General features: G+C 41.3%; 3 protein-coding genes across 8 annotated transcripts in view; 1 reads left to right on the top strand and 2 right to left on the bottom strand.

The window, feature by feature from the left end:
• Positions 1-4,970: 4,970 nt before the first annotated feature.
• Positions 4,971-17,836, top strand: me3 (malic enzyme 3, NADP(+)-dependent, mitochondrial). The gene is made up of 15 exons (XM_040005356.1): positions 4,971-5,242; positions 5,563-5,785; positions 8,136-8,269; positions 8,895-9,044; positions 9,298-9,373; positions 9,465-9,626; positions 9,788-9,891; positions 9,967-10,076; positions 10,985-11,082; positions 13,747-13,860; positions 13,945-14,050; positions 14,660-14,802; positions 15,929-16,102; positions 16,332-16,430; positions 16,832-17,836. The coding sequence occupies exons 2-15, from the start codon at positions 5,564-5,566 to the stop codon at positions 16,991-16,993; spliced, it is 1,854 nt and encodes a 617-aa protein (XP_039861290.1). The 5' UTR covers positions 4,971-5,242; position 5,563; the 3' UTR covers positions 16,994-17,836.
• LOC120717403 (trichohyalin-like) lies at positions 11,077-13,749 on the bottom strand. The gene has a single exon (XM_040005363.1). It carries the CDS (start codon positions 12,914-12,916, stop codon positions 11,672-11,674), a length of 1,245 nt encoding a protein of 414 aa, XP_039861297.1. The 5' UTR covers positions 12,917-13,749; the 3' UTR covers positions 11,077-11,671.
• Positions 17,599-21,476, bottom strand: part of nxpe3 (neurexophilin and PC-esterase domain family, member 3) — a 16,738-nt gene continuing 12,860 nt past the window's right edge. For all 6 annotated transcript variants that reach the window (XM_040005357.1, XM_040005362.1, XM_040005358.1 and 3 more), the window contains one exon: positions 17,599-21,466. In XM_040005357.1, the coding sequence (XP_039861291.1) occupies positions 20,904-21,466 (563 nt within the window). In that variant the 3' untranslated portion in view covers positions 17,599-20,903. The remainder of the gene's footprint in view (positions 21,467-21,476) is intronic.

Genomic DNA, 21,476 nt, shown 5'->3' with positions numbered 1-21,476 from the left:
AATGTGAAAAAAAAATCCATGAATCCACATGGTAGGATTTGTAAAGAATTTATCCGTAAATCAGGGTGGAAAATAAGTATTTGGTCAATAACAAAAATACAACTCAATACTTTGTAACATAACCTTTGTTGGCAATAACAGAGGTCAAACGTTTACTATAGGTCTTTACCAGGTTTGCACACACAGTAGCTGGTATTTTGGCCCATTCCTCCATGCAGATCTTTTCGAGAGCAGTGATGTTTTGGGGCTGTCGCCGAGCAACACGGACTTTCAACTCCCGCCACAGATTTTCTATGGGGTTGAGGTCTGGAGACTGGCTAGGCCACTCCAGGACTTTCAAATGCTTCTTACGGAGCCACTCCTTTGTTGCCCGGGCGGTGTGTTTTGGATCATTGTCATGTTGGAAGACCCAGCCTCGTTTCATCTTCAAAGTTCTCACTGATGGAAGGAGGTTTTGGCTCAAAATCTCACGATACATGGCCCCATTCATTCTGTCCTTAACACGGATCAGTCGTCCTGTCCCCTTGGCAGAAAAACAGCCCCATAGCATGATGTTTCCACCCCCATGCTTCACAGTAGGTATGGTGTTCTTGGGATGCAACTCAGTATTCTTCTTCCTCCAAACACGACGAGTTGAGTTTATACCAAAAAGTTCTACTTTGGTTTCATCTGACCACATGACATTCTCCCAATCCTCTGCTGTATCATCCATGTGCTCTCTGGCAAACTTCGGACGGGCCTGGACATACACTGGCTTCAGCAGCGGAACACGTCTGGCACTGCGGGATTTGATTCCCTGCCGTTGTAGTGTGTTACTGATGGTGACCTTTGTTACTTTGGTCCCAGCTCTCTGCAGGTCATTCACCAGGTCTCCCCGTGTGGTTCTGGGATCTTTGCTCACCGTTCTCATGATCATTTTGACCCCACGGGATGAGATCTTGCGTGGAGCCCCAGATCGAGGGAGATTATCAGTGGTCTTGTATGTCTTCCATTTTCTGATGATTGCTCCCACAGTTGATTTTTTCACACCAAGCTGCTTGCCTATTGTAGATTCACTCTTCCCAGTCTGGTGCAGGTCTACAATACTTTTCCTGGTGTCCTTCGAAAGCTCTTTGGTCTTGGCCATGGCGGAGTTTGGAGTCTGACTGTTTGAGGTAGTGATGGCCCGCTTGAAGCTGAAGCTCCGGTGCGTGTGTCAAAAAAATCAGCACACTGCTTCAGAAGCACTGTGTCGAAGCTTGCTTCGTTTGGCCAGAGTCATGTGATCAGTGACGTCCGAAGCTTCATTTAGAACCGAACTGCTTCGGTAGAAAAACTTCCACTTGACTCTTTACATGTAATGTTGTAAAATATATATTTTATTGTTTAATTAATCTGAAAATGTTAGTCTGCCAAATGTGCAGCAATTGAATTTATTTATTCTCTTTAGCTGATAGTTGGTGGGGCCCAGTTAGACTGTATAACTGCATCTCTACCAGTTTCTGTGCGCTCCAGCCTCCTCTGGGCCATGTGAAGGGATTTTCCTTAAGGCAGGAGAAATTATCGCCACGAAAAGGAACAGGTTCGGCCATCGCACAGTGGAACAAATTCTCTTCTTAAATAAAAATGAAAAAGGGCTACTTTAAATGCATCATGTTTTTCATTTGCAAGTTCATAAGCAATTTCCATTTCACAATCAATTCTACCCCCAGGTCAAAAATATGTCTGGGAAAATTTCCCTAATATAATATTATTTATATATATACCCGTCTAGCGGTTAATTGCATAAGTGCATGGAGGCAGGACCTCACAGCAGAAGCATACTCCATAATGTGTTGTACATTATCATATGTAACGTGGTATTTTTCAATTATTGTATTTACCAACATCAAGAAGTCTCAAGCAAAGAAAGACCACACAATGGTGCATGTTTAAACAAGGAGAGTTTACTGGTCAAAATTATTTATTAAACAAATAAACCATATTTTTCTTAACCACCAAAAAAAAAAAAAAAATACACGTTCAAAGCAACACAACGGCGGCCCAATATCAGATAGAATTCCATTCTGTACAGTGGGCAATCTTAATGAAGCAGTTGGTTTTATTTTGTGGATTCAAGCGGTTCTTCATATTTTTGGCCACCAGATGTCACCAGAGAGGACTGTGTTGAAAAGCTTCGAGTAATGAACCGTTTTTCAATACAAGCTTCAGAAAGCTTCATTTGGCCATCACTAGTTTGAGGCTGTGGACAGGTGTCTTTTATACAGATGATGAGTTCAAACAGGTGCCATTCATACAGGTAACGAGTGGGGGACAGAAAAGCTTCTTACAGAAGACGTTACAGGTCTGTGAGAGCCAGAGATTTTCCTTGTTTGAGGTGACCAAATACTTATTTTCCACCCTAATTTACGAATAAATTCTTTACAAATCCTACCATGTGAATTCATGGATTTTTTTTTCACATTCTGTCTCTCACAGTTGAAGTGTACCTCTGGTGCAAATTACTGACCTCTGTCATTATTTTAAGTGCGGGAACTTGCACAATCGGTGGCTGACTAAATACTTTTTTGCCCCACTGTATTTCTCAACTGTTCTCAATCAAAACTGAAGCCTGTGGTGGAAGATGTTCTCAGATCATTCATATTACAACAATGTAAAAATATTCCAGAGGCATCTGGCTGCAGTTATTATTTATGTTATAGTGTAATTTAAGTTGGTCTTAACATAAATACAACATTTTAATCTTAACATAATAAATCTAGGAAAACATGACCTAGCCTATATTGACTTGCGCCCACAGAAAACCTACACAGGGGCTCCAAAACCACACAAACCCCTGGGCTGTGTGTGGGCACACCCATTTGTGGTCTGCGAGGGACAACTTGGCTTTGCCCTGCCCATAAAACCCATCCACACCTGGCCACTGTGGGCATGCATAGGCAGGTTTGCTGAAAATATGACAGAGAGAAGTGGCTTTCAGCTCTCTGTAGTTGTACTTGTCTAACCAAATGTAACTGAAGATACTGAGGTTTGTACAAAGAAATGTAGCATAGTAGGAATTGAATTCAAACTTTTTTCCAACTTAATTTTCCACAGAATCATCTACTGTACATGCGTGCATAAATGGTACACACTACAATAAATGAATGAAATAAAATATGCCTTATTATTACTGTCCTAGAGCAGTCAAAACATTAAATACATGCTAAAACAAATGGACATAATGTGTAGACTCTCAGCTTTGATTTGAGGGTATGTCATTATCTATTAAACAACTAAATGGCCTGGAGTTGATTTGAGGTGTGGTGCTTGCATTTGGAAGATTTTGTGAAAAATGTGGTTAAAGGAGTTCTTTATGCAGGTGAAACAAGCCATCCTTAAGATGGGAAAACAGAAATTCATTGGACAAATGAAAGCAAGATCAACCTCTACCAGAATGATGGCAAGAAAAAAGCATGGAGAAGGCATGGAACAGCTCATGATCCAAGGCATACCAAAACATCTGTAAAACATGGCAGAGGCAGTGTGATGGCTTGGGCATGCATGGCTGCCACTGGCACTGAGACACTAGTATTTATGATGATGTGGCACAGGACAGAACCAGCCAGATGAATTCTGAGGTCTTTAAATGCAGTCAAACTGACTGGACGCCATTTCATAATACAGACTGACAATGACCCAAAACATACAGCCAAAGCAACCCAGGAGTTTATTAAAGTGGAATATTCTTGAATGGCCAGACCAGTCACCTGATCTTAACCCAATTGAATATGCATTTCACTTGTTGAAGACAAAACTAGTTCTTCACACTTTTATGCAATCTTTTTGTTCAACCCACTTAATTAAAGCTCAAAGTCTGCACTTCAACTGCATCTGGGTTGTTTCATTTAAAATTAATTGTGATAATGTACAGCACCAAAATTAGAAAAAAGTTGTCTCTGTCCAAATATTTATGGACATAGGGAGGCCAGGTCTTTTCTACTGTCCTTGGAAACTTTACATGTTGCCACTGCTGTCGTTTAAAGTCAAACCCACTAACCTGGGGTCCCAAGATGTTGTCTGCCTCCTCTGGTGGCAAGCTGCACTTCTGATTGTTGCTGATTGTGTCCATCCCTGTATGAGCAGTTTACCCATCTTCCAATGGCTGCTTTTGTTTTAGATCATCTCAGACAGTGAGCTCATTGTACTTAAATGGCCTTAATCCAGTAGAGCACCGTTGTCATCAGGTGGAACACGAGCAGCAACTGTGTGATCTTGTCATGTTAATATGGACCAAAATCTCTGAGAAATATTTCCAGCACCTTTTTGACTCTATGTCGCAAAGATTTAAGGCAGTTCTGAAGGCAAAAGTGGTAATATACCAATCAAAATAAACCTTCCCTCATCCCTCATCAAGGCCTGGATGGAGGCAGATGAGCTACTTGTAGCATTTACTAACAGGAGCAGCCAGAAAATGGTGGTAGATCCTTTCACTGGAGGTCTGAATATTCCATTTATACTGCTGTGTATCTTGTACTTGTAGGCAACAGTGCTCCAGGGTATCACCACTCAGGTAAAGCATGTTGTTCACTACATGAAGTCTTTCCCAAGTGCTCTAGATTTGTAGATACTGTCAGGCTGCAGCAGAGGGAGCCAGCACATTTTAATATGACCTGTGACCACAGATGGTTTTATCTTCTATGTTTTATTTTCGCGCGGTGTCATGACCAGTGACTGTTGAAAACATGTATATTTATTTACACAGTCACTGGTCATGACCAAGGCTTTTGAAATGTCAGTTGGTGCCAGGGAACTGATTTTTTATTTTTATTTTTATTTTTTCAATAAATGTGGCTTACAGTGACTTTCAATGTACTTGCATATAGAACAGTCAGGAAGATCAAGTGCAAACATTCACTTTATGCGCATGCTTCTACTATTAAAAACAGACTGCGGTTCTCCTTGGTAATCCAATCCACGGAGCTTAAAGTGTCATTTCTATGTGCAGATGCTGAAGATGGAGGCTGTGAGGATGGAGACTGTGAGGGGGGAAAGTGGGTTAGGCTGCAAGCTGATTGGAGAGGCTGACTGAAGGAGGGAAGTGAGTCTGGATCAGCTGTTAGCTGTCGATCCTCCTTCCTCCCCTCACCACTACCACCCTCCCCAGCGTCAAGTAAAAAAAACAAAAAACAAAAAAAACAACCGGAGTACCCGGCCAGAGAAGACACAGCGTCTGCCTGTGAAGACAGAAGTCAGGTGGACAGCAGCTTTTCGTAGATTTCAGGTGAGGGCAGCGGCTAACGAAGTATTAGCCACATGCTAGCTAGCATTAGCAGCTTGACAGCATTCCGCCTGTAAAGAAAAGCTGCTGTTAGCTTAGCGCCACGGAGCAAGGTTTCTGTAAAAACATACCTATCGCAGCGGCTTTAGTCTTCATCACTGAGTCATTTCAGTGCTATCACTGTATGTGTGAGGTCTGCTGAGACCGGAGCACCTGTTGTTTATCTTAGTTGGTGACCCGGGTCAGACTCTCTTGCAGTGCAGGATCAGCTGAACCCGTGTTATTCACAGCATGTATTCTGTGTCTTTGCTACCCTCTGGCAGCATGAACTCTCTCCCAGGAAGAGCCGCACTGTCCCTGTGCAGGCGCACGGCCACAGGCGGGATGATGAGGGTCCTATCAGGTGCCCCGGCTGCAGGGGTCCTGTCGGCTGACAGGGCCTCTTTCCAAGCTGTGCGGGTCTGCCACTCCGGGACAAGCCGCAAGCCCACCGTCAATACCAAGAAGAGGGGCTACGACATCACCAGAAACCCCTACCTCAACAAGGTGAGCACACGCCTGTTCTGTATTACAGCTTCCCCAATCCAGAGTGAGGCAAGCAGCACATCTTACAATGCTTCGTGCATATGTTTAATATCAGGTAATGACGGCATACAGTGAGTTTTCCACTGCAGATTATGCTTATTATTATTATGGATCAGTCACTTCTACTTTAGGTCCATGTAGATGTGATTTGCCTGTTGTGTGGCTTTTAATGATTTTAGTTGCTTCTGTTGATGTAACACAGCTAATGAATAATGTGTGTGATGTTGTTTGTATTACACACAGACGCACACAGAGGCCATATGCCAGAGCTGATAGTGGCTTCATAATCAAAGCCTAATCGTAATGTAAATGTATTTCTTTTGGGTGTGTAACATAAGGTGAAATGGTAAAATGACCAAAGATTTGACATTTATGAGCAACGCTTGGGGGAAAAAAAAAAAGCATCACAAAAGGCACCGAGGTAGTAGCAAGCGCATAATTTTAAGGCCATAACAAAGGACATTAATAAACTTTTTTAACTTTGATGTCAAACTACTGCAAGGAACCATATTTCTTAAACCCAGCCTGGGTCACACAGCTGTGTCTACAGGCCACATGATGTCCCGCATACCATGTATGATGGTGAGGGAACATAAACAGAGAGTACAATAAAAATATCACATTCTGAACTGCTCCTAAGTAAACTATGAATGCCACAGCACTTCCTATTTATACAACATAGTAGACTGACATAGCTGTGAATGGTCTTTCTACAGATTCCTGTAACATCTGTCGTACTCTGCCTCTGTCTCTCCTTGTGGAGTGTAATAAATACATAGACTGTCACCATTTTCAAAAAGTGAATTCACAGAGAGAGTACTTTTTTGTGCCTTGCTAGCACTGCAAAAACACCAGATTTTGCTTGATATCAGGTCGGTCATGTTTCCTTCCACCAGCGCTGGTGTCGAGTCAGCAGCTACGTGCTGATTCATAGGTCAGTTAAGTCCAAGCAATCAGGAAGTGAAGCCCCGCTTAGATGAAAAAAACAACTTTTCAAACTACTGAGTGAAATCTTTGTGTTTCAAACTTTCTGTCAAACAGCACAGATGACAGTATGCAGTCTGCACTCAGTGTTTCCATAGAAACCAGATGAGCTCTGATCACACAGTGTTACAGTCCAAATCTGTCCCCCTTCCCTCACCCAACTAAAAAAACACATTTAACTGAATTAATTCATGTGAATCTCATTGTACCCTTCGCTGTATTCTGCTGTAAAACTATATTACAGCTTTTAATCTTTTACCAATGATAAGGTCTGATTAAAGGTTAAGCTAATAGCACTTTACAGCTCACACACAAGCCCACATTTTCAGCTTCACTTTCTCCTCCGTGTGTTAACATGCTGTGTGTAACGTGGGTTGATTATAACTCCTGGTGAGGAGTGTCACCTTAATGGGTTTACTTTAGCGCCTCTTTACTTGCTCGCTCTGATAGGTTTTGCACATCTTTGTTAATCTGTGACTTTCTTCTCAGTCACCTCTGCTTCCAGGAATACATTAAAATGTTTTCCATACAGTTGTCCTTCCTTCTTTCTGTTCAACGCTAATCTTTTTTGTTATTTAATGTACTAATGAATCATCGTTTCCATTTAACGACCCGCCCTAAGCTGCAGAACCCATTGTCGAGCACGGTGGTGCCACGTGGCGTGAAACTCGCAGTTAAAATGCAAAGCGTGCAGCTTGTGTAATAACTCTAGGAGTAATAGTTGTAAATAGCACTATCATATTTCACACTCCACTCTGCCAGCATGAATAATTTGCAGGACATGGGCTCATGAAGACCCACAGAAAAACAAGCTGAGCCTAGAAAGGCCAGTTTTTCCCCCCATGTAGGTCAGTGTTTTCACTAGAGGAAGAATCAAAGGAAGGGACGAGGAGGAAAGAGAAGTCGAGCTGACAGGGGAGTGGGTTCAGGCTCCCTTTACTATTGGGCAGAATAAATAGATTAAACCCCACACCCCCACCTATGAGCACTCTTTGTGGGAAGAATGCCAGCGTGGAGGGAGGAGAGCAGCAGCAGTAACTGTAACCAGAAGGCAGAAGGGTACAAGTCTGCTGACCAGAAAAAAAACGTCAGTCTCCTTCTCCTGTTGTTTACTACGTGTTCTTTTTGCTCTGCATTTGTTTTCAGTGCAAAGATGGCAACCGGTTTACATAAAGAAAAAACATGGAAAAGGCCACCGTGCTTGTATATGACTAACTCATAATTAAGCTCACATTGTGATGCCTAAAGGATGAGTCATTGTGGTCTGGATTGACTGAGTTGGTTACTTAGTTTAGCGTTACATAATCGGCCTTCTTCCGCCCTACAGGGAATGGCATTCACCCTGGAGGAGCGCTTACAACTGGGTATCCACGGCTTGCTACCCCCCTGCTTCCTGTCCCAGGATGTCCAAGTCCTGCGCGTCATGAAGAGCTACGAAACACGCACCAATCCTCTGGACAAGTGAGAGAACAGACTCATTAACAATAAAGCTGGTACTGTTCAAGATGGAAACCACACGACAGCTGCAGAAGTTCAGTGAGGTTGTCCCACTGAACATGCTGCTTATCAGGGCTCCCGCTAAATGCTTTCAAAGCAGTGTCCAGACTTGTGGTTGTTTCACACATCATATGTGACTCTTTCCAAGTCATTAAAACTGTTTGGTTAAAATATTAAAGCCACAATGGTGCAAAAATGCAGTAATACCAAAGCGGTGCTTTTCAAAAAACAGTATGGCCCTGTAGTAGAGTCAGAGTGTTAACCGACCTGCCTGCAAACAGCCACAAACCTTTGAGCAACTGAAATCTTACATGAAACAAGAACGGCACAAAACCATGGGAGAAGTTTTCCTCAGTTCCCAAAATTTTGTCCAGATTTCAGTCTTGAACGAAGTGGTTCACTGAATCAAACGACCAGCATCTCACTGCGTTTAGCCAAATAATGGTTAAATATGCAAAAAAATAATAATTTTTAAAAGGGGTTTTAGGGAATTTTTGTACTAGACACATTGTAATTCTACAGAAATATTTAGATCAGAAATGGCCTACTGCGTTTCTGAAACGCATCATAATGTTTTTTTCTGTCTCAGGTACATCCTGTTGATGACACTACAGGACAGGAATGAGAAGTTGTTCTACCGTTTGCTGACCTCTGACATCGAGGAGTTCATGCCAATCGTCTACACTCCCACTGTCGGCCTGGCTTGCCAGCAATATGGACTCGCCTTCAGGAGACCAAGGTAAACTTCATTCCACTCATCAGCCACTTCATTAGGTACACCTTGCTAGTGCTGGGTTAGATATTTGCTTTAATTAAAATAAATGGGTTAGATTTGAGCCCCACACTGAGCATCGGCTTAAATGTTTTTTTCCTTGTTCTCATGCTTGTTTTGGGCTCATTTTTGTGCCGTTTTTGGTATGCATGTGCATCGGCGTCAGTGTTAGTCGGAAAACAGATTTAACTACTTGTATCATCACTTGACTCATTTACAGAGGACTCTTCATCACCATCCATGACCGAGGCCACATTGCCACGATGCTCAACTCCTGGCCAGAAGAAGACATAAAGGTAAACGGCACGCAATTAATCTGGCGGCTGCTGATTTCTGAGAAAATAATGTCTCAGACACGTTAGTGAAAGTGTTTGCCTTCATCCACAGGCCATCGTAGTGACTGATGGGGAGCGTATCCTTGGCCTGGGGGACCTGGGCAGCTATGGGATGGGCATTCCTGTGGGGAAGCTGGCGCTCTACACAGCCTGCGGTGGGGTTCGGCCACAGCAGTGTCTCCCTGTGCTACTGGATGTTGGCACAGACAACCAGGTGAGCATGACCTCAGAGCAATCAGGTTTTATGAGCTAGTATAGCAGCTCATAAAACCTGGTTCATCAAAGATCTGGCAATAGTTTACAGATGCCGATTCATGCATGCACGGTTTAAGTCTTTCATTAATTTGTTGACCTGTTAAACGTCCTTCCGTTCAGGCACTGCTCAATGACCCTCTGTACATTGGGCTGAAGCACAAGAGAATCAGAGGAAAGGAGTACGATGAACTGATTGATGAGTTCATGCAAGCAGTGACAGATAAGTAAGTGAAAGCACAGCTGAATGAAGGATGAGGAGGCAGTGCTGATGTCAGACTAACCACGCTGTTCCTCCACAGGTACGGGATGAACTGCCTCATACAGTTTGAGGATTTCGCCAACAGCAACGCATTTCGCATCCTCAACAAGTACAGAAATCGATACTGTACCTTCAACGACGACATCCAAGGTGCTTTATTACTCATGGCGTTACAGCCAGGAGCGTCTTACCTTTTATAATATACACTACAATATGTTGATGGTTTCAGCTGGGTAAAAAATTTCTGAAATCTCCCTCATTTCAGGATTCCTGTTTCAGAAATACAATGCTTCAGACAGCAAACGAAAACGTAGCCAACACAGATCAAGATTCTGTGAAGACTCAAAACTAAAAATGAAACAAAGAAGTAAAAATAAAGCAGCTTACTCTAAACAGGCGGTTATATTTGCCCTCACTAGCCTAAGTCATAAAGCACCAACTGTTCCCCAGTGATGATCATCATTTTAGTTCTGCAACAAAAAGGAAATCAGAAAAACTTTATCTTTGTGACTGTAACGCATCAGGTTACTTAGAGGAAATCAAATAGCTGCTGCTTCAGCAAACTTCTTAAGTCCAAGATCAGCTACTTTCTGGCTGTTTAGTACAGTGAAGCAGGTCATACAAATAAAAGTCAAACTAATGCTTTGTAATTAAAGTAACAGGTCATACTAGCTGAAGAAAACCACACATGGAAATTTAAAAACATCAGTGTCAGTTCTGATAATGTTGCCCCTTTAATTTTCTTTCAATAGTTACAAAGTTTCACTTCAACACATCAAAAAGTATTTATTTAAATTTCACCATCTTTACTTTCCGTATTGTCATCGTGCACTCACAGTTCACCTGTTAACTATTAACTCTCACCTCATCAGTGAGAGTTAACCTGAGGGTTTTCTCTGGACATTGACTGCTTTTTTCCACTGATTTTCAACCACGTTCTTCTACCTGACCACTTTCATACAAATCCTTTTCTGTTTGTTGTTTGTACAGCGTTTCACTGTAAGAGATCATGAGAGAGACTTCAGACTGCAATCACGAGTGTTTTGTTTTTCCTGCAGGCACGGCTTCTGTAGCTGTTGCAGGGATCTTAGCAGCTTTAAAGATCACCAAGAACAAGTTGTCAGACCACACTTTTGTCTTCCAAGGGGCAGGCGAGGTAAGAGGATTTGCTCTCTAGGATTTTATGGTGTTTGGAGCAAAAATAACTGTCCTTAATCCCCGAGAGATAGGAAAACAGTGCCTTCTGTCAAATTGGAATGACAAAGGGTTTCATTTACTTTTACAAAAAAAATGTTTGAAAGACAAAATACCAGATTTTACTGTGTTTTGAAGAAGAAAACATGCTATACACTAGATTTGTAATTTGATGCCAGCACTACATAAAAAAAAAAAGAGAAAGCAGCATTTTTCTTTGAGAAGTAAAGTGCACAATGTGTTTCTCCATTTAGGTTTCAAGAAGAAAATAAAAGACAGATCTGAATGTTTGAAAATGTTTTGGAAAAATTCTGTAAAGATGAGATGAAAAATACTCAAAGGATAAATTCAATTGGTTTATTATTTAGATAAGTTGGGGAAAAAAAGTTAAACAAGCAAGTAAATAAAGAAAAAAGGCAGAGGAGACAGTGGGGAGGAAAAACTGCCTTTAAACAGGCAGAAACCTCCGGCAGAACCAGGCTCAGGAGGGGACAGTCAACTGCCGGGACTGGTTGGGGGGGTTAACAGAGGTGGAGCAAGACGAGGCTACATCAGGTGAGGAAGCAGTAGCGTCTCTCCTCCGGAACAAGTGGAACCATTTTTTCTTTTTTTTCATGCACTTTTCCACGAGCGCTTTTTTTCTCCAGGATGAGATTTCTCAGCTCATCGATTGTTTCTGTGTTTTGCTTTTCAAGTTTCTCACATCTTTGTTCCACCTCTTCTAATGTTGCTTGTTGTTCTTCAAGCTCGTCTTTGAGTTGTTTGGATGTTGCCTCCTGTATCAGCTTGTCCTTGTGCATGTCTGCATTTCTCTGTTGGACCTCTTTGTGCTTGTCTTCTAACTGCTCGTTTCTTTTCTGGATTTCTTGGAGCGTGAGCTGCAGGTCTTCATGTATTTTGTCTTGTTGTTGTTTTTGTGCCTGCATTTGAGTGTTTTCACGCCTCAAGTTATTGAATTCCATCAAAATCCCCTTAACGAGCTCTGAGTTGTTTCTTGCATTTTGCTCGATCCTTTTCTGCATCTGCGAGCACCGTTTCTCCAGTTTGTCCCTTTCTTCTTCCACTTTAGTTGCTTTGTCCTCCAGCTGATTACAAAACTCTTGCAGTTTTAGATTTTTAGACTCAAAGTCCTGGACGATACGTTTTCCTTCTTTCAGTCTTTCTTGTTGTTGCTCTTTCTGTTGAAGAAGGTCTTTATTTTGGCGCAGTGTTTCATCCAGGCTTTCTTTCAGCATTCGGTATTTTTCCTGCATGCTCTTCAGTTCGTGCTGGATGTCTCTTTGCTTTTTGTCATGCTCTTCCTTCTGTTGGAGGAATTCTTTCTTTTCTTCCTCAGCTTCATGGAGCTGTCTTTGGAGGAACTGATTCCTTCGGTCCATGTATTGGAGATCCCATTGTATCTTATCAGTCATCGTTTTCTTGTCTTGGAGCTTGTTGGTCATTTCTTTTAGTTCTGCACTCTTTTGCTTGTTTTCTTTAATGAGGTGCACAATCTGCTCTCGGGTCTGAGCAAACTTGATTCCCCAGCCCTCATTAATAATTTTTATGTCCGGCTGGCGCTGTTGTCTGTCTTCCAGCTCTTTATTTTGGGCTTCCATTCGTCTACACTTGACCTCCAGTTGAAGTTTCGCTTCTTCAATTTGTTGCATTTTTTTCTGGAGAAGGTAGTTTTCCTTCCTACTCTCCTCTAATGCCCTTTGGAAGGATGAGATGCCATTTGGGGAAATTGGCCGGCCACGCCAGGAAGGAGAGGCGGCGTAATCTTTTTGAATTGGTTGTTTTTTTCTTGGAAACATGTTGGAGTTTCTATACGATGACTTTTAAAAGCTTTCCAAATGTTTCTGTGGTGAGCGTTTTGTAGGCTGCAAACACAGATGCTGCTAAAATGAACTAAAACTTGCTGTTTCTCACCAAAGAGGCTGGGTGGCTTCCCATGAGTGATTTTTCTCCATTTATCTCTTTGGAACATCGCCTCAGATGTTTATACACCACATCTGGATGTCATTAAAATTTGGCTCTTCTCTCGCCTTGGTTATTCCTCACCCTCATCTCTCTGGGCTCTCCTTTTTCTCTTTCCCATCACCACCAACCAATCGAGGCAAAAGACTCCTTTTCCTTAAGCCTGGAACTGCCATCGGTTTCTTCCTGTTAAAAGGGGGTTTTTCCTTTCCACTGTCGCCAAGTGCTGCTGATAGAGGATCATCTTGTTGTTGGGGGTTTTCTCTCTAACATTGTAGGGTCTTTACTTTACAGTCTAAAGGACCTTGAGGTGACTATTGTTATGATTTGGTTCTACATCAATAGAACTCAATGAATAAAAATGTCCTTCATTTGACTATTTCATTACCAAGTCTTTCACAGAGTGGTCCAGCTATCTCCATCTTTTTTTATTGGTGTTTTTTTTTTAAATACCCTCTCCCATTACAAATTAACTCAATTTGTTTAGCATTACTTTCTAGCATAATCCCAGTTTCTTTTTTAAATGTAGTGCTGGCATCGTATTCAGAATTCACTAACTGCCTTTGTGCCACCGTAGCCTAAATATTTATTGAGATTAGGTTTGTATCTAAAAGTGGGGACTATAATGCAGATGGAGAATTTTTCTTTTCTTTTTTCTCCCCACCAGGCTGCTTTGGGTATTGCTCATCTGCTTATAATGGCCATGGCCAAGGAAGGATTGAGTAAAGAAGAAGCTGCCAAGAAGATCTGGATGGTGGACTCAAAGGGCCTCATTGTGAAGGTAAAATATTTCCTCATGTGTTTCCTAAAGCAAAAAACAGCTGGATGTGGAGTCGTGAAACAAGATCTTTATACACAAATACAGGGAAGAAGCCACCTAAACCATGAGAAGGAGGAGTTTGCTCATGAGCACGCGCAAATCAAAACGCTGGAGGAGGTGGTGAGCACCATCAAACCCACTGCCATTATAGGTGAGTTTACTTCAGTAAAGTGCATGCAGTGGATAAATCCTGGGATTTTTTTTTTAGCTTTGTATTACTTTAAAGGCTAAAAACATCCACAGTGTCATACGTAAAACTGTTTTTTTTAACCTTTTTTATTTAACCATTTACACCAATTCCCAACCAGGTACAGGAAAACACACAAAGCTATTTAAGGTGAATTTCTTGCATCCAGCTTTGTTTATTACAGTAACACCTTAGTAATTTGCTACAAATCAACTAATTCTCTCTCTTTCCATTTAACCCAATTCATCAAATTCAACAGTATTTTCAATGTTTATTGGTTTAAATTCCAAACACTGCATGTTTGATGAACTGCCAGAACTGTAGAACCACTTGGATGACAAGACAGCGTTGTTTCAACATTCAAGTTATAATTTTTTAAGTTACTTAAATTAAGTTAAATAAATTAAGATAACTACAAAAAGAAATGGATCCTAACTTAAAAACTAAAAACCGAGGCTTTAATTTTAAACAGATTTCACTAAACCAGGATCAGAGTCCTTTAAATGCCAGCATTGATACATCGTGTTAGTGCCGTTGTTGTGGTGAACCTGGCGTGTTCTCGTTTTGGAAAAGGCGTCGCTGCAATTGGAGGAGCCTTTACAGAGAAGATAATTAAAGACATGGCGTCTTTCAACGAGAGGCCAATCATCTTTGCTCTGAGTAATCCTACCAGCAAGGCCGAGTGCACAGCGGAGCAGTGCTACAAGCTCACAGAGGTAACGCTCAACTCAACTCACCCTCCCAAAATTACAACCCCAATTCCAACAAAGTTTGGATGCTGTGTAAAAATAAATAAACTCCAAAACTCATTTTTTATTCACAATAGAGTGGAGAAAGCAACTGAAAAAATGTACAATTTTAAGAAAAAAATAAGGTCATTTTTAGTTTGATGGGAGCTGCGTGTCTCAGAAAGGTTGGGGCAGGGTTTATGTTTACCATTGTGTGGCTGTAAACATCTGGGAACTGAGAAGACCAGCTGTCGGACTTTCAGGCGAGGAATGCTGACCCATTCTTGTCTGATAAAGGATTCGTCATGTTTTTTGTTTTGTGACGCTCGGGGCGTCTTCAGCCAATGAAAGGTCTGGAGTGCAGGCAGGCCAGTTCAGCACCCGCACTCTTCTGCTACAAAGCCATGCTGGCCATATTGTAGATCCAATATGTGGTTTGTCATTGTGCTGTTGAAATATGTAAGGCATATGTTGCTTTAAAATCTTTCAGCACTGGTGGTGTCTTTCTAAGTCACGGACATCCAATATTGATTGTTGACCTGATCCTTCTGCACAGATTTCTCAGAATCTGTTGCTGACATTGAGTTATTCAAAGTCTTTACAGTTTGACATTGAATAACATTATCCTGAAATGTTCCAGAATTTGTAGATGAAAAATCATGTTGCCTAATGTTTACTTTGGAGAAGTTGTGTTTAAACCCAATCATGCTACTAAGCTGTTGCCAGTGAACCTAATTAGTTGCAAAATGTTCATCCAGCTGTTTCTTTTTAGTACTGCTTACTTTTGGTCCTCCCATTCTACCCTTACAGAGATGTGTTCAAAGTCAAAAAGAGATATTTTTCTATAAAATAGTTTATTTTCTCAGTTTAAACATCTAATGTGTTTTCTGCATTCTACTGTGATTAAAATAAGGCTTTAAGACACTTCTGTTGTTACTTATATTTTATATAATGTCTTAACAAATTTGGAATTGGATTGTAAATGAAATCATGAAGCATTCACAGCATATACAAAAGCACCACATTCTTACATGGTTTACCTTTTCCATCATTGTTTTTTTATTTTAATTATCATTAATGAAGTGAACTCACTCCTTCCCCTCTCTTTAACAAGGGTCGGGGCATCTTTGCTAGTGGAAGTCCCTTTCATAAGGTGACGCTGGCAGATGGACGCACCTTCTACCCCGGACAGGGTAACAATGCCTACGTCTTCCCTGGAGTCGCTTTGGGCGTTATAGCCTGCGGAGTCCGCCACATATCTGATGACGTTTTCCTCACCACCGCAGAGGTACGTTCCACCATTACTGTGTGTACGTCGCATATTTAGATGAGGATTTTATTTGAAAAACTAGATTTTTAGATGTATTTATTTTTACTTTCAGCGCAGTGATGTCTCTCTCTTTAGACCGTACATAGTAATCATGTAAATGTTTAGATTTCTCTCCTGAGACAAACTTAATCTTTATTATGTTTACTTCAAAATAATTTTATTGGCTGTCCTTGCCTGTTTCTCTCAGGCGATCGCCAACATGGTCACAGAGGAGCACCTGGCTGAGGGAAGGCTTTATCCTCCTCTCAACACCATTAGAGAGGTGTCCTTCAAGATCGCAGTAAAGGTAGGAAAGCTGGTCAGCTGGTACTTCTGAAACATAACCTCAATCTCATGCAGTAGTAAGTGTGGGTTGCTGCCCTCTTCACTGGGCTTTTAACTAAAGTTTTAAATTCCTAAGTTGAGATTTGCCATAAAATGTATATTGTGATATTTACATTTGAACAGTAATCAAATTCATGGAATTTAAATATATGTTAATCTTCATTTCTCTGACCTAGTGGTTTTTTTTTTTTACCCAGAATCAATCGCTCAGGTACAGTAAAAGAGAAACGGTTCAGCCTCGAAGTTTCAGGCTCAGTGTCTTAGGGAGGAATAGGCGGATAACCTGCTCTACCCCGTCAGGTGTAGTTGCCCCTTGTAAGTGTCCAAAATCCCCATTTTTCCTTTTGTTTCTTCCTTTCCCAGATCGTCAACTACGCATACAGAAACAACATTGCTTCAGTGTACCCGGAGCCTAAGGACAAGGAGGCGTTTGTGCTGTCTCAGACCTACAGTTCTGATTACGACTCCTTCACTCTGGACACATACGACTGGCCAGAGGAGGCCATGAAGGTCCAGGACGTGTGATTGGGGTCATCGGCGTCTCGTTCTCTCTCTAAACTAAACACGCTGCCGTAGCGGCACGTAAAAATTGCCTCTATTCTGAAATTTTGCCTTTTCGTTTTTTTGTCTCTCTTTTCTTTTATTTATGTGACTAAACAGCTGCCCCGAGTAAAGCCAACCAAATACTACATAAGAAGATTATCTCAGTTTTCTGAGTGTTGTTATTTCAAGTCATTTTATCCTCTTTTAGCGCTCTACTTTTAGTTTTCCATAAAAAAACATTTTAAATACGCACAAAAGCATATCAGATATCATTCTCACAGCATAAACCAAGCAATCTGATTTCACAGTGTATCACAACATGTTTTTCTTGTCTTGACATGAAGGAACAGAGGACTTATTTTGAAGACTCTCTGTGCCTCTTACTGTGTGAACTCAGGATGTCCATGTTTTCATATTCCAAGTTCAAACTGTTATAAGAGACACATCTGGCTCGTCCCAGATTTTCCACTCCGTCCCTGTGTGCACATATGTTAGCCTGCGCGCAGGGCATAAAACACTCCATTATCAACCTGTTTCTTTATAAAACGAGTGATTTCTGACAGCAGGCACTACTCACATACTCTTTCTTTTTTATGTGTTTGGAGGAAGCATCGATAAATTGAGTTATCCTCGTTTTTGTTCAGTGCTGTGCTTCCCTTTGTTTGTTTTGTAAAGAGCTCTGCCTAATGTGTTTTTGCCAAAGTTGTCAGCTGTATCATATTTTACTCCTAGAGGACGTGATGCTGTGCACGCTTTAGCACTGAGAGATATGCTTGAAGTTTTCAAAGGGAACATGAAGCTTTTTAAATAAAAGTATCAATAAGATATGAGTGCATCCTGGACTCTTTTTTTTTTCTTTTTTCCCCCCAAACAGATTACATAGCTTACAACCGTATACAGCACTGTGCAAAAGTCTTGTGCAAACCTTCTTTTCTTTATATTTTTCTTGCAAGCAGCCAGACTTCATTGTCATTTTTAAAGTGGTTTGAGCACTGGTTCTCTGGGCTCTCTGAAAGTCTTTCAAACTAAATGCATAATTTCCTGATTATTTCCTGTGCTCAGAAGGACTAAAACCACACTTGTTCATGGGGTAGATGTGGTGGTTTGTAAAACACACATTTAAAAAAAAAAAAAAAAAAAAAAAATTATATATATATATAAATGAATGAATGAATGAATGAGCACCGCCTCCAAATTCTTAAAAATCTGATAAAACTGGCTGTTTCAGCAGGACAATGATTCCAAAAACATGCATTAAAACCAGCTTTAGAAAAGATAAAAGCTTACTAACAATAAACTCTGGATTCTGGATTCTCAAGCTGCTAAGTGTTTTGAGCCTGTGTGGAATAAAGAAATTGAAATTAAACTTGTGAAACAAATCATTAAAAGCCCAGAATTATCATATCCATGTGATAGGTGAACAAACCTGTCAGTCATAACATCTCAAACATATTCAGTATTACACCTTCCTGCTTCCTGTTTTGTGCTATTTTTTTAATTAAGTATCCATATATGCGTCAAGGCATTTAGATCTTATTGAATTGTTTTTGTACTTGTTGCTGGTAGCAGGAAGAAGACCCAAATGCAGGACTCACAGATACAAGAATAAACTAAAAACCAGTTTTGTATTTGGTGAAATGGCAAAATCCAAAACAGAAGCACAACACAATGGCAGGAAAGCAGGAGTGTAGGTTAACAGACACCCAGACAAGGAAGAAAAGGAAACCAGAGTTTGCATATAAAGGGCTAATCAGTTTCTTTGTATTCAGACATATATGGCATATAGACCTGAATATGGTTTTCTGTTCTCTTATTTTGGAGCCTTTAAGTTACTGCACTGTGCTTTGGATTTTAAATATGAGCCTAATAAACGGTTCCCCTTCTAGGTCCCTAGATTTTGACAAGTACACATGATGAGCGTACATGATCTTATACATACACACATAAGATCTGGCATAAGAGTATGACCGATGACAGGTGAAGTAAACAGCACTAATTATCTCATCATCGTCTGTTAGTGGGTGGAATATATGTTAGGAAGCAGGTGAACATTTTGTCCTCAAAGTTGACGTGTTAGAAGGAGGGAAAAGGGGCAATTGTAAAGACTGATTAGTTTGATGAGCGCCAAGTTGTGATGGCTAGCTGACTGGGTCAGAGCATCTCCAAAACTGCAGCTCTTGTGTGATGTTCCTGGTCGGCAGTAGCCAGTACCTCTTAAAAGTGGTCCACAGAAGGAACAATGGTGAACCAGTGACAGGGTCACCCACCGATGGATGTGGGAAGCGAAGGCGGGCCTGTTTGGTCCAATCCAATAGAGAAACTGCTGTAGCTCAGGTTACTGAAAAGGTTAATAGTGCTTCTAATTAAAAAGTCAGAATACACAATGCATCACAGTTTGTTGCGTATGAGGCTGCACAGCCACAGAACAGCCAGGCGGTCCATGCTGACCCCTGATCACCACTGAAAGCAACAACAATGAGCATGTGAGCATCAGAACTGGACCACGGAGCAGGTTTTCCTTATGTGCGTCGTTTACCTGGGGAACACCTGGCACCAAGATGCATTATGGGAAGAAGGCAAGCTGGTGGGGGCAGTGTGATGCTTTGGGCAATGTACAACTTGGAAACCAAGGATCCTGTCATCCATGTGGATGTTACTTTGACAAATACCACCTACCTAACCATTGTTGCAGAACATGTACACCCTCTCATCGAAACTGTATTCACTGATGGCCGTGGCCTCTTTCAGCAGGATAATGTACCCTGCCAGAGAGCAAATACTGTTCAGGAACGGTTTGAGGTGTTGACTTGACACTCAAAGTTCGCCAGATCTCAACCCAATCAAACATCTGTGGGAAGGAAATGTGCTGTACAAACATGTCTGATCGGTGGAAGCCCCACCTCACAACTTAGAAGACTTAAAGGATCTGTTGTTAACTTCCTGGTGCAAGATGCCACAGCAGACCTTCCGGTGGTGTCTAACTGAATACATATCTTAAAGGTTTAGGGCTGTAGTATCAAAAGCAAACACAATATTAGGCAGATCTTCATGTTATGTGTGTATGTGTGTTTAATGTTTCCTAAGTAAATATATTTCCAAAGGTCCTATTTGAAATTCTCAACAGATGTCCATTAATTGTTATGTGTAACAATGAGAATATAGTCTCTGGTCAAGTGAGACCAAAATTGAACTCTTTAGATTCCAGAATACACACACCATGTTTGGAGGTCAAAATGCGCTGCATATCACCCCTAAAACACCATTCCAACAGTGAGTTTAGAGGTGGGTACATAATGGTGTGGGGGTTTATTTCAGCATACGGCACTGGCACGCTTCATATGACCGAAGGAAGGATGAATGCGAAAATGTGGCGAGGAACTAATAAAAAACTGCTGCCACCTACCAGGATGATGAAGATGAAACGAGGGTGCACGTTTCAGCAAGCCAATGACCCCAATTGTCATTTCTCATTATTACACATAACTTAATTTCAAATCTAAATCTACGGTTTGATTTCTTTGCATGTGTGGACTGGATTGGTTGTTGACCAACATCTGGTGATTACCTTTAGAAACACATTTACTTAGAAAATTGATGATGTGTTCAACAATTATTTGAACCACTCTGTACATTAAAATAATGCATATGAACAAAACTTTGGTAATACCAAAAGATGAGAATTAACAATCATTGTGCCAAAGTCTTTGGAAATCAGAGTAAAACATGTTTTGTAGGAATTTTAAAAAAAAAATAGCAGGAAAGCAAATCTTCAGTATTTGAAGAGTTTGTGTTTTAGAAAAATATATGAGTTCTTATGAACCCAAACAAAAATGTGTTTGAAACTGACGGATGGATTCACACATCACATTTAACAATATATCCACTATCATCACTATTTCTGGCTTTTTTTCCTCTCGGGGCAAATATAAGATAAAAGCATGTCTATCATTTGCTTGACGATAGGTGGAGGAGGATGGAGGGCATGAGGTAAATGGTGAGCTAAAGTCATTTGCCAGGCATCCACCACCAGAACGTTCAGCCCCTTGAACATGGTCCTGAGCACCTGATCGAGCTGCTGGGAGTACCAATCGCTGTTGTAAAGGCTCACCTCTTGATCCAGGGCTTGAAGATTGGCTGAGCGGATCACTATTAGCGTCCCTGGCGCTCGGTCTATAAGTCTCACCAGCGCCTGTCGAATGTGCCGAAGACGCCGTATGTATATGTCCACAGGAAAGGTGCTGAAGTGGGACCAGATGCTGAGGACCACAACCACGTTGGGGCCCCCAGAGAGGCCGTCAAGCTCATTCGAAACGTACCGCAACTCGCTGGACATGACGGTAGAGAAGCGGATTGGAGGGCCGTGGCAGCGGTACTTCAAGAGAATATTATGTGTGCTGTCCACCGCCATGAGCGGCCCAACCTTTTTGGGATTGTATAGGTTGAACTCCTTTAATTCTGGATGAGA

The sequence above is a fragment of the Simochromis diagramma genome, unplaced genomic scaffold (genome assembly GCF_900408965.1).
Source record: "Simochromis diagramma unplaced genomic scaffold, fSimDia1.1 OVJJ01000501.1, whole genome shotgun sequence".
NCBI lineage: Eukaryota > Metazoa > Chordata > Actinopteri > Cichliformes > Cichlidae > Simochromis > Simochromis diagramma.
This window is presented reverse-complemented; position numbering and strand designations above follow the sequence as displayed.

Coding starts and splice junctions, on each gene's coding strand:
- me3 (XM_040005356.1), top strand. CDS start 5,564: ATGAACTCTCTCCCAGGAAGAGCCGCACTGTCCCTGTGCAGGCGCACG. Junction 5,786..8,135: donor GAAACCCCTACCTCAACAAG/GTGAGCACACGC, acceptor TCCGCCCTACAG/GGAATGGCATTCACCCTGGA. Junction 9,892..9,966: donor ATGCAAGCAGTGACAGATAA/GTAAGTGAAAGC, acceptor GTTCCTCCACAG/GTACGGGATGAACTGCCTCA.
- LOC120717403 (XM_040005363.1), bottom strand. CDS start 12,916: ATGTTTCCAAGAAAAAAACAACCAATTCAAAAAGATTACGCCGCCTCT.